Raw genomic sequence first — 11,044 nt, 5'->3', positions numbered from 1 at the left:
CCAAACTTCCCAACACTTTCCAGCCTGGTCAAGAGCCAACTCCTCTCTTTGTGAAGGAGCAAATTATCCCAAGTGAGGTTAGTGGGAAGGGAGGAGAGACAAAAGGAGGGAGGGACCGGGCCGAGGGTCAGCAACTGACCCTCCACCCAACCGCAAGGGCCGCAGCTGGGAACCTAGAGGGCCATTAAGGCACCCCCAGCCCCGACATCTCTCCAGACTCCCTTCAAGCCCTACCCAGGATTGCTGTGGTTTTCCGCTGGCGCCTCTGGCCTCCACAGCCACGCCCCTCCCCCCCCAACACGCTGCACTAATGGCTCAGCCTGGGGCCCCAGGGACCTTCCCTGCCCACCCCCCCAGACTGCTCTGCGGGCCCCCTTGCCCCCTCACTGCTGAAACCCAATCCTCTGCGGCAGCCCTGGCTCCGCAGAGCAGCCTCCAGCAGAGCGGCCCCTGCCTCCCAAGTCGGCTGCGCCCTACCTGGCCTCTCCTGCCGAGCCCCCGGCCCTGCGCTGAGCCTAGTGGAGCCCCGGCTGGTTCCTTCGAGACAGCCGAGCCGAACCTGCCTGACCAGTGCCTTCCCGCTTCTTGGTTTGGGCCCCTCTCCCCACTCTCTCCTCCCCTCTCCTTCCCTGCAGTGACCCCTGCCCGGCCCCCCAAATCCTCAGTCCCTCCCAGTCCTCGGACTGACCCTCTTTCCTCTCTCCAAGTCCCTGCAGCCTGATCGCCAATCCCCAGCCCTCTCAGTGTCCCCCACCCTGGACCTCAGCCATGAAGCCCCATCCTGGGCCAGAGGAGGCCCGGAGGCTAGCTTCGGACATCCGCGTGTTCGCCAGCAGCTGCACGATGCATGGGCTGGGCCATGTCTTCGGCCCTGGGGGCCTGACGCCTCGCCGAGGGCTCTGGGCCGCAGCCGTGCTCCTGTCTCTGGCCGCCTTCCTCTACCAGGTGGCTGAGAGGGTGCGCTACTATGGGGAGTTCCACCATGAGACAGCCCTGGACGAGCGCGAAAGCCACCGGCTCACCTTCCCCGCCATCACCCTGTGCAACATCAACCCACTGCGCCGCTCGCGCCTCACGCCCAACGACCTGCACTGGGCCGGGCCCGCGCTGCTGGGCGTGGAGCCCGCTGAGCATGCCGCCTTCCTGCGTGCCCTGGGCCGGCCCCCCGCGCCCCCCGGCTTCATGCCCAGTCCCACCTTCGACATGGCTCGACTGTACGCCAGGGCCGGACACGCCCTGGAGGAAATGCTGCTGGATTGCCGCTACAGAGGCTGGCCGTGCGGTCCCGAGAACTTCACCGTGGTGAGCTGGCTGCCGGCCCGGCCTACCAGGGACCCGGCCGGTCCCTGCCCAGGACCTGCAATTCCCCCAGCCCTGCTGGCCCAGGCTCCTCCTAAGCTAGGGGACCTTCACACCTGTGCCGGGGATCCTTTCCTTCCCAGCCGGGCGACAGGCTCCACACCCCACCAGTGCCTTTCTGTCCAGCCCAGGAGACGGCCCTCCTTGGGGACCCCTGCCTGCCATTCAGCTGGACTGCAATGTACAAGGTCATGCCTTCCAGCACAGGGCACTCACTGGGGCTGGCTCTGGGCCCGAGCTCTGGTCTGGGGAGCCCCTGCCCCTGGGGCCTGGGGGGAATCTAGTGGGGCCGTTCTAGAGCAGAACGCTCTCCTGCCTGGGGGAGTGGGCTTGTCTTCCCTCTGCCTCTCCAACGTTCTGCCAGTCCTGGAGGAGGGCAACTGAGACCCACTTCCTTTCTTGCCATTCTCTGAAGACACACTTGTCCTACAGGCTGTGCCCTGGGCTGGGGGGCTGGGGGGCTGAGGAAGGGGGAGGAGGGGCTGCGGTAATGGGAGCCCACAAGGGTCCAACTAGCTGTGCTGGTAAGTGGGAGGGACCGGGGGCACTGAGATGTGGGTTCCATGTTCCAAGAGACCACATAGAGGATGGGGAGGGGAGAGGTCTCATGTTTGCCTGGGGGAAAGAGCTGGCCGGGCTCCTTGTCCCCTGGTGAGGTCTGTCCCCCGTCTGCTCACCCACAGATCTTCACCCGGATGGGTCAGTGCTACACCTTTAACTCTGGCGCGGATGGGGCAGAACTGCTCACCACTCCCAAGGGCGGCATGGGCAACGGGCTGGAAATCATGCTGGATGTGCAGCAGGATGAGTATCTGCCCGTGTGGAGGGACATGGGTACGGGGGCACCCGTGTCAGGCTGGAGGGGTGGCAGAGATGGTGTACAAAAGGCTCTGGGAAGGAGAGGAGGCGCTAGGAAGGGCCCCAGAGGAGTACATCCTCTCCTGTGAAGGGGGAGGAGGGTGGGCAGGGTTGGCCAGTCACAGTCCTGGGGCAAGCCGTCTGCAGCAGGGGGGCTCCTGGGACACAGGCGTCAGGGTCCCCCTTTCCCCTGCAGAGGAGACCCCGTTCGAGGTGGGGGTCCGAGTGCAGATCCACAGCCAGGAGGAGCCGCCCACCATCGACCAGCTGGGCTTCGGGGCAGCCCCCGGCTACCAGACCTTCGTGTCCTGCCAGCAACAGCGAGTATCCTCACGGGTTTTTCCAACCCCCTCCTTCAGCCACAACATCTCAGACCATCCCAGGGGCCTCCAGCCCTCGGCATGCCATCTCGGTGACCACTCACACTGCACCTGGCCGCCCCACTTCTCCTCGAAGCCTCCTTAACCCGACCAACTACAGCTGAGCTTCCTGCCACCACCCTGGGGTGATTGCAGCTCCGCACCTCTGGACCCCGACTTTGAGCCGGAACCTTCTGGTCCCCTAGGTCCTCCCAGCCCCAGCCCAGGCCCCCAAACCCCCTATAGTCTGATGGGGTGTCGCCTGGCCTGTGAGGCTCGCTATGTGGCTCGAAAGTGTGGCTGCCGAATGATGCATATGCCAGGTAAGGAGCTGGTGGGGGCGGAGGCGGGGGTCCAGGACGGCGAAGGGGCCTGGGAGCTGCTCCTGAAGCGGTCTCCTCCCCCACCACGCCAGGCGGGGCGCCAGTGTGCAGCCCCCAGCAATACAAGGACTGCGCGGACCCGGCGCTGGGTAAGGGGCAGACCTCCCCCGCGTCCCCACCCCCGCTCGGCTCCGGCTCCCGGACTCGCCGGCCGGGTGGCCCTGACTCAGGTGACTGTGGTGGCCCTTAGACGCCATGCTGCGGAAGGACGCGTGCACCTGCCCCAACCCCTGCGCCAGCACGCGCTACGCCAAGGAGCTCTCCATGGTGCGGATCCCGAGCCGCGCCGCCGCCCGCTACCTGGCCCGGAAACACAACCGCAGCGAGGCCTACATCGTGTGAGTTGGGCCATCCGGGACCAGACGGGGCAGGGTGGGGGGAAGGGCGGGGGCACCCTCCCGCGGGCGAGCCTTCGTGCGCACACCCGGGTGCAAGCCCAGCTTGTACATCATCGCGGGGCTCCTGGGACTCTGGCCAAGCTGTTTAACCTTTGTGATAGCATCTCTTCTGCAAACGGGGCCGTGACACCCGTCCCTGGGGCTCTTAAGAGGAGTCACAGACGGGAGATCGCGCACCTCTCTCCTGCCAGCAGCTATCACCTGGGGGTGTCCAGCGAGCTTTCTTGGCCTCTTTTCCTCCAGAGAGAACGTGCTCGTGCTGGACATCTTCTTTGAGGCCCTCAACTATGAGACCGTGGAGCAGAAAAAGGCCTATGAAGTGTCAGAACTGCTCGGTGTGTGTGTGTGTGTGTGTGTGTGTGTGTGTGTGTGTGTGTGTGTGTGTGCGCGCGCGCGCACGCGCACATCCAGGTCATCCAGAAGTCTGGGGAGGTGTGGGCTTGGCAGGTGGCTGTGAGCTGATGGGTAACCTGGTCTCCACAGGCGACATTGGGGGCCAGATGGGGCTGTTCATCGGGGCCAGCCTGCTCACCATCCTTGAGATCCTGGACTACCTCTGTGAGGTGGGCCTGAGCCCCAGCTGGGGGAGGGGGAAGGAATCAGTGCATAAGATCCAGGAGAAGGTGTGCAATGGCCACTTCCCCCACTGCTTGCCCCCAGGTGTTCCAAGACAGGGTCCTGGGATACTTCTGGAACCGGAAGCACTCCCAAAGGCACTCTAGCACCAATCTGGTAACAAACCCTTCTTCCTTCTTTGCCATCTCCAATGTCTTCCCCTGAAGCCTAGAACACCATCCCTACCCAGCTGAGGAAAGAATGGTGGGGGAGGAGCGTGCAGTGACTTTGGCTGGTCCTGGGAGGGAGGACTCCTCCCCACCTCTGACCCTCTCCCTCCTCCCACAGCTTCAGGAAGGGCTGGGCAGCCATGGAACCCAAGTTCCCCACCTCAGCCTGGGCCCCAGGTAACAAGAAATGGCTCCCTATTTCAAGGGAGGAGGGGCAGGTCCAGTCTAGGGGGTGACACTGAGGTTCAGGAGGGGAGGGCAGTGGGAACAAGGCCTCCTGTCCCAGCGCAGTGGTCTGGGTCTCACCAGGCCCCCCACCCCTCCCTGTGCCGTCACCAAGACTCTGTCTGCCTCCCACCGCACCTGCTACCTCGTCACACGGCTCTAGACCTGGCATCTGTGTCTTCCGGGCTGCACCTTGACATCTTGGACGGGCCCAGCCTGCACATGTCTCTGCCCTCTTCACCCCAAATAAAGTTCTAGTGCATCAGCCTCAGCTGTTTCTCTCACAGCCAGACTAGTCAGGCTAAGGTCAAAGAAGACCTCCGCCCACCAACCTCCAGTGGACGGCGTCTGAGATGCAGGTGGGTCCCAGTCAACCACCACAAATCTCTCTGGGCGAAAAGACTAGTGAGAGGGCATCCTCCCATTGCACCTCAGGATGAAGGAGTTTATCGAAATGACATCTCAGAGAGAAAGGAGTCCAAAGCCAGGTATCAAGGCAAAGAGGACTCAGCGGGAGGACAGTTATGTTCGGGGGACACAAGGGAATAGATGAAGAAGGCTCTGACCCAGAGCCTGGCAAGAAGTGGGGGGCAGGGAGAGGACAGAGGGTGTGTAGCCACTTCCAAGAACACAAGCTGCTGTCCGCCTTAGATCATGACTCTTTTCTCATGTTTGGGACCAAGCACCAGCACACCACCTGTCTCCACGGGAACTGCTCTGCGTCTCCAACTTTCCCAAAGAGCAGAAGGTCCCAGCTTGAGATGGTGGAGGGAGGCCTTCCCTTCCCACTCCTGCCAGTAAGAAGACATCCTGGCCCCAGCTACAGCCCCATCCTTGCTCTTTCTCTGTACCTCAAATATTGGAAAACTGACAAGGGAGCAGGGGAAGGGATGTTCCTCGTCTAACCGCATCTTTGGATCCCTGCTGTCCCAGCCTATCAGCCTGGGTATGGGGGGTGGGGATGAAGGGAAAGATGGGGAGGTACACGTGGGGTATGGAGAGCCGTGAAGAAAGGCCCCGCCCTTTTTCTCCCCATTCTGGCGCAGGCCCATCCTTACTCTGACACTGGCTGCCAGCATAAGCACATGTGCGGGGGTGGTACTGCCCCGAGCCCAGCCGTCAGGGGTGGGGGGCGCTGCCCCCAGCCCCCAAGTGTCAGGCCACTCAGAGTAGTGGAGCAAAGGCTGGACCACTGGGCTGGGTCTGAGCCAGAAGCAAGGCCGGAGAGGGCGGTAAAACAGAGACCCCTGCCCAAGCCCACCCGCCTCTCAGAGCCACTCTACCACATCAGCCAGACTGTGGGAAAGGAGCCAATTTATGAAATTAAATAAAGTCCACGGAGGGAGCGAAGAACACGGGCCGGGGCACCCCCACCCCGGCCGGGCCCAGCACAGCTGGAGCTCAGCACCCCGTGCACCCCCGGCTTTTCCTCCCCTCCTGGGAGGGGGCTTAAATAGGCCAGGCCCCAGCCCGGCCAAGGTCCTGGAACCTACGGGGGGCAGAAGTCGGAGAAGTAGGGGTGTTGCAGGGCTTCCTCTGCCGAGATGCGCTGGACGGGGTTACATTTCAGGAGGTTCTGAAGGCGTGAAGAAAGGCGCGAAGAAAGGCGGGTTCAGGCTGGGTTAACTGCCTCCAGCCCCAGCCTCCCCTAGACCTCCTGACAAGTGTCTGGATTCCACCCTCGGCCCCTGCCCTCGGTCACCTGTAGAAGGTCCCTCCCTGTGGCATTGAGCTTGGGTACGACATTCACCAGGGACGTTGTGGCCGGGTACATCGGGTAGGGCTGTGGGGGTGGGGGTGCAGGGAGAGTCAGACCAGCAGGTGCGGGGGCCCGGAGGCTGCTACAGCTGGGAAGCAAAAGGGACCCCCGCTATTCCCCGTCACACCTTATAGTCTGGCAGCTTGGTCATGGCAGGCCACTGCTCCTCGGTTGGTGTCCCCAGAAGCGTGTCCATGGGGTCAAGGATCACTCAGGTGGAAAGGGGCGGGCGAGGAGCTCTTCCCCTCCTGGGGGGGGGGGTTCTCATATACCCACCTCCACACCCCTCACTTTATCCCACCGCTCATGACAGAGGCAGGACCCAGCACGTGCAGGGTGTTCCCGGGGCGCGCCAGGCACTTTACAAACGCTCACTCCTCTGACCTATATAAACCCCGATGTCTGTTGCTGATGAACCAGTCGGCCTTCTCCTACTCCCACATCTACACCCCCCCCCCCCCCCCCGCTGCTTTTGGCTCCTGCGTCCTAAGGATTCACTTCTCAACTGGAAGAACACGCTCACGGCTACTCCCCCAAGTGAGCCCTCCTTGTCACAGGTCACACACTCTCCAGCAGACAGCTTCAACCCTGCCCTACCGGGGTGTCCGCCCTCCATCCCCTCGCCCAAAGCCACCCCCTCTCCTGGCCCAGCCCATGCACTCTGCGCTCCACAGGCTCCTTACTCCCCTTCGTGTTTTTAAAATTAAACTCTACACCCAACGTGGGGCTCAAACTCGTGACCCTCGTGGTCAAGAGTCGCACGCTCTACCGACCGAGCCTGCCAGGTGCCCCCTCTGACTCCCCTTCAGAGAGCTCGAGGCAAAGGGAAATGTCGAAGGATATCGGAAGATTCTCTTCAACTGGTCGTCTACGTCATTGCCCGGGAAAAGAGGCCGCCCCGCATTGGCCAGCTCTAGGGGGTGCAGTGGGGTATGAAGAACCCCTCATTCCCATGGCACCCTCTGTGTGTCCTATCCCCAGCCCCAAGAGCCTCACTCCCTTCCCCAGAGGGGCCACTCCAGACCCGATCTGTCCACTCAGATGGGAGAGACAGTGGCTCCGCAGACCCCCAGGCATGTCACCTGCAAAGATGCAGCCGGCCGACCACATGTCGATGGATGTGGAGTACAGCTTGGCCCCAAAGAGGACATCCGGTGGGCGGTACCACAGCGTGACCACCTGGAGAAGACCCCACCCACAGCGACCCCCCTGCTTAGAGGACTGGGGAGGAGGGGCTCGGTGAGGAGGGGAAACAATTGTGTGGGACCTGGAGTAGGAGACGGAAAGATGCTCAGAGGGGACCCCCTCCCTCACCCCCATCTCCCACCCCCCCTCCAGCTCACCTCAGCTGAGTAACAGCGAACTGGGATCCCAAAGGCTCGAGCCAAGCCAAAATCGGCCAATTTCAGCTCCCCGTTCTGAGTGGAGATGGAAAGGGACTTTGAGAGGGGTTTTCAACAGTCCCAGGGCAGGCCTCCTTCTTCTGCCTCCCAGCCCAGCTCCCCCCATCACTTGTGCCAGCCAGTGACTACAGCCTCCCTGACCTCCCACCATCTCCCCAGGAGGTACCCTGTTTATCAGCAGGTTCTGGGGCTTCAGGTCCCTGTGCAGTACATTGCGGCTGTGACAGAATCCCAGGCCTTTCAGCAGCTGGAAGAGGAAGGACTGTGGGGTGGAGAGGGGTGGCGGGGGGGAGAGCATCAGACCTTCTGGAAGGAAGCTGCACCCAGTAGTGGGTCATGTTCCCCTCTTCACCCTCTGCTAGCCTCAAAACCCCACCCATCTTTCAGCAACCTCATCGCTTTGCTACGGAGGACCTGCTTTGTATGGTGGTAGGTATTATATACCCATATATATAGGTATATATGTGGGGGCCCTGCTCCCCACCCTTCTAGAACTTACAGCCTGGTGGGCCTTCCCCCCCTCCCACTCTGATCTCTCCCCTAACTGGCCTTAGGTAAGCACACACTTCGTAGCCATCAATATATATGCTGTGCTGTATTATCATTCAGCGCTGCTTCCCCTGGGACTGGGGCCAGGCACTCGGGCCTAGCACAGTGCCTGGCATACAGCAAAGCATCCAATAGGTGTTTGTTGAATGAATGAATGAATGAATGAATGAATGAGTGAGTGAATGAATGAATGAATGAGTGAGTGAATGAATGAATGAATGAATGAGTGAACGAACGTATCTCTCTGACTCTCATTTCCTCGTCTCTCAAATGCAAATCGTATCACTGATATCAAAGTATTACTGTCAGATCAAAGAGACCATGTCAAGATGCTTGCTCAGACGGAAAGCTCCTGGAGGGTAGAGACAGGGTTTTCTCATTCTGACACCCCAGCGTGTCCCCGCTCAGGCCCTGAACTTGGTGCTCAGAGAGTGCATACGCTGAAGACAGAGTGCCACTTGGCCTCAGTGAGTCTCCAGGACACTAGCCCCTCACCTTTACAATTTCAGGATCTAGGTCACCATTGCAGCTGTCGAAATACTTCTTAAGGTCCTAAAAAGGGATGGGGGTGAGGAACGTGACAGAGTTTAACCTCAGTCTGGGCCCCTATACCCTCCCCCAAGGCTACTGGCCCCCAAGTCCCCCTGTCACCTGGTCACAGAACTCAAAAACCAAAGTCAGCTTCTTGTCGCTATGCAGGACGTCATGAAGCCTAGGGAGGAGGGAGGACTCAGCGGGGCAGGTCCACGAGTTTCAGCCTCAGGTCCCCAAGGGATCTGTATCAGCCCAACCCTGGTCCCAGCATCAGCCCAGCCCATCTCTGAAGCCCCCCTCCTCCAACTGACCACACAGGCAAGGAGGACCCTGCCCATCCACACACCTGACGATGTTCTTGTGCTTCAGCTCTTTGAGTAGGCAGATTTCCCGAAGGGCTGAGCTCGGCACTCCCTACACATGGGAGGGGGCCGGGTGGGCAACAGTCACATCCCACCCAACCTGGGCCCTCAACCCCCTCCCTAGCCCTGATGTCCCAGTCCTACCTCATCATCGTCATCCAGCCTCACCCGTTTCAGAGCCACAATCTCATGGGTCTCTCGGTTTTTGGCCTTGAATACTGTTCCATAGGTGCCTATAGGAAGGTCGGGGGCGAGGGTAAAGATGGGACACCCTTCCCACCCCAGGAAGTCCCTGTCAGGAGAGCAGGCAAGGCAGGTGTGCGTTATTTCTGATGTCTGGACGAGTAAGGGAAGAGATTGAGGGTGAAAGGCTCAGCATTTGCAGAGCTTTGTAAGTGACGAAGGGGCAGAGAAGGTGCCTGTAGATAGATGGCTCACGCGTGTCTGCAGCAGGGATAGGCTGTGGCTGCGAGGGTAAGGAGGTCTATAATAAAGGCGGTGCTTCCGGAGGGTCTGGGGATGGTGGGCAGGTCTGGGAGAAAAGTGGGGGTCGGCAGAAATGTTGAGGTTGGAGGTCTGCATCGAGAACTGAGGCTGGGGGCTGGGTGAGGTTTTGCAAATGGTGCTGAGGCTACGGGTGGAAGATGCAGGAAGTGTTAAGGTCGGCAGGTGGGTCTCCAGGAAGTGCTAAGGTGGGGAAGGGGCGTCTGCGGGAAATGCTAACGGGAAGGACAGGTGTCCGCAAGGAGTGTGGAGCTCGGGGCCAGGGCTGCAGTCGGGGTTGAGGTCGGAGCCTGTGGGTATTGCTGACGGTAGAGGAGCCAGGCTGCAAGGAATGCTGAAGGGTCTGTAGAGGAAGATCTTGCAGGAACATCTCGTAGTCCCATTACCTTCCCCAATCTTCTCGAGTTTCTCGTATTTCTGCATCGCGGCAGCCGCGGGGACCCCTACGGGCCCTGGGTTCTAAGACTCCGGCCCCGGCGTTGCAGAGGAGGCGGCACCCCAGCCTCCGGCCCTGCCCCGCCTCCCCCCTCCCCCCCCTCCCGCCTGCGCAAGGGCTTCTGGGCCGTGTAGTACTAAGGGTACGCAGGTTTCCCAGCAATGTCCCGGGCATTAGGCAAAAAAAGACTACAACTCCCAGTAGGCTGCGCGAAGGTTCTCTGCAGCACTCGCTTCCCGGGGCCCCGGTTCGACCGCGGAGGAAAACCTTGGACTTCAAGCCCCAGGAAGCATCGCGTGTCCGCTTTCCGGGCCTCACAGCCGTCGCGCCACAGCTCCCAGTGTGCCCTGCTCTTGTTATTCCTTTCTGTGATCACAACCTTCTTTTGAAAAGGGTTTCTCTGGTACTACACAGCCAGAATGCAGTAGGGTGGGGGTGGGGCGCTCTCCGGGGTTTGGCGGCCTGCATCCCCGGCCCGGATAGCTGCGCCCTGACGCGACTGATGGTGTCGAGGTTCCAACGACCTCCTGACAATCGCGCTACGGATTTCCACCTCTCCCCAGGCCATCTGGAGACCTCAGGATTGATTGGGGAATGGCTCCGAGCCATGTTTTGGTGATGACTTCACAGGGACCAGCTGAACCACAAAGGCTGGGAAGAGAGGCAGGTGTGCCCCTGGATTTAACTTACGCCAGAGACCCCTCTCTGCCCTCGGCCCCGTGTGTCGTCTCGGAGCCCACCCGACTCCAGCCGTTCGCTACACTGTGACACCCCAAGGCAAGCTGGCTGGAACACTGGGAGTCCCCCTCCCTCCCTCCCCCATACCAGTCTGGAGAGCCCGGGCCCACCGGAGTCAACCAGGGTGTGGCCGAGGACTGGCAGGTCGGCTACCGCCCTCAACAGACAGAAGCACAGACATATGCTATACTTGCAGCAGCCTTGACCTCATCCCTTAAGGAGTTGATTATAGATTTTCTTGCTCTCCTCTCTAATTGTCTCATGATTGCATTCTTGAGGGCTGTGAACTGGACAAAAACGGCCCCAAACAGCACTCCTCAGCACCCAAACCATAGTTGGTGCTAAACATTTGTTAATTAACTCGTTTAGACCAGACCGTTTTTGGCAAACAC

General features: G+C 60.6%; 2 protein-coding genes across 9 annotated transcripts; one reads left to right on the top strand and one right to left on the bottom strand.

The window, feature by feature from the left end:
- Nucleotides 1-640: 640 nt before the first annotated feature.
- Nucleotides 641-4,632, top strand: ASIC3 (acid sensing ion channel subunit 3). Of its 8 annotated transcripts, none has more exons than XM_025929630.2 (11): nt 641-1,302; nt 2,043-2,193; nt 2,414-2,541; nt 2,698-2,899; nt 2,992-3,048; nt 3,150-3,297; nt 3,601-3,692; nt 3,841-3,920; nt 4,018-4,089; nt 4,261-4,319; nt 4,452-4,632. In XM_025929630.2, the coding sequence occupies exons 1-11, from the start codon at nt 769-771 to the stop codon at nt 4,528-4,530; spliced, it is 1,602 nt and encodes a 533-aa protein (XP_025785415.1). In that variant the 5' UTR covers nt 641-768; the 3' UTR covers nt 4,531-4,632. The 8 variants fall into 8 exon arrangements, 7 of the variants coding, with proteins under 7 accessions (XP_025785415.1, XP_025785413.1, XP_025785414.1 ...); XM_025929628.2 differs by having other exon boundaries at nt 4,429-4,632; XR_015243938.1 differs by lacking the exon at nt 3,841-3,920 and having other exon boundaries at nt 4,452-4,506.
- A 1,032-nt stretch (nt 4,633-5,664) lies between these two features.
- CDK5 (cyclin dependent kinase 5) lies at nt 5,665-9,998 on the bottom strand. Its single transcript, XM_025929565.2, has 12 exons — nt 9,865-9,998; nt 9,119-9,207; nt 8,959-9,026; nt 8,730-8,790; nt 8,574-8,630; nt 7,696-7,791; nt 7,470-7,544; nt 7,209-7,305; nt 6,970-7,039; nt 6,254-6,314; nt 6,070-6,150; nt 5,665-5,943 (listed from the first exon to the last, which is right to left on the bottom strand). The coding sequence occupies exons 1-12, from the start codon at nt 9,899-9,901 to the stop codon at nt 5,857-5,859; spliced, it is 879 nt and encodes a 292-aa protein (XP_025785350.1). The 5' UTR covers nt 9,902-9,998; the 3' UTR covers nt 5,665-5,856.
- Nucleotides 9,999-11,044: the final 1,046 nt, after the last annotated feature.

This window comes from Puma concolor, chromosome A2 (assembly GCF_028749965.1).
Source record: "Puma concolor isolate L17-30 chromosome A2, mPumCon1.1.hap2, whole genome shotgun sequence".
NCBI lineage: Eukaryota > Metazoa > Chordata > Mammalia > Carnivora > Felidae > Puma > Puma concolor.
The sequence above is the reverse complement of the archived record's forward strand: the minus strand, read 5'-3'. Positions and strand labels throughout refer to the sequence as shown.

Coding starts and splice junctions, on each gene's coding strand:
- ASIC3 (XM_025929628.2), top strand. CDS start 769: ATGAAGCCCCATCCTGGGCCAGAGGAGGCCCGGAGGCTAGCTTCGGAC. Junction 3,298..3,600: donor CGCAGCGAGGCCTACATCGT/GTGAGTTGGGCC, acceptor CTTTTCCTCCAG/AGAGAACGTGCTCGTGCTGG. Junction 3,921..4,017: donor TCCTGGACTACCTCTGTGAG/GTGGGCCTGAGC, acceptor GCTTGCCCCCAG/GTGTTCCAAGACAGGGTCCT.
- CDK5 (XM_025929565.2), bottom strand. CDS start 9,901: ATGCAGAAATACGAGAAACTCGAGAAGATTGGGGAAG. Junction 8,631..8,729: donor TTTTTGAGTTCTGTGACCAG/GTGACAGGGGGA, acceptor ATCCCTTTTTAG/GACCTTAAGAAGTATTTCGA. Junction 7,792..8,573: donor TAGATCCTGAAATTGTAAAG/GTGAGGGGCTAG, acceptor TCCACCCCACAG/TCCTTCCTCTTCCAGCTGCT.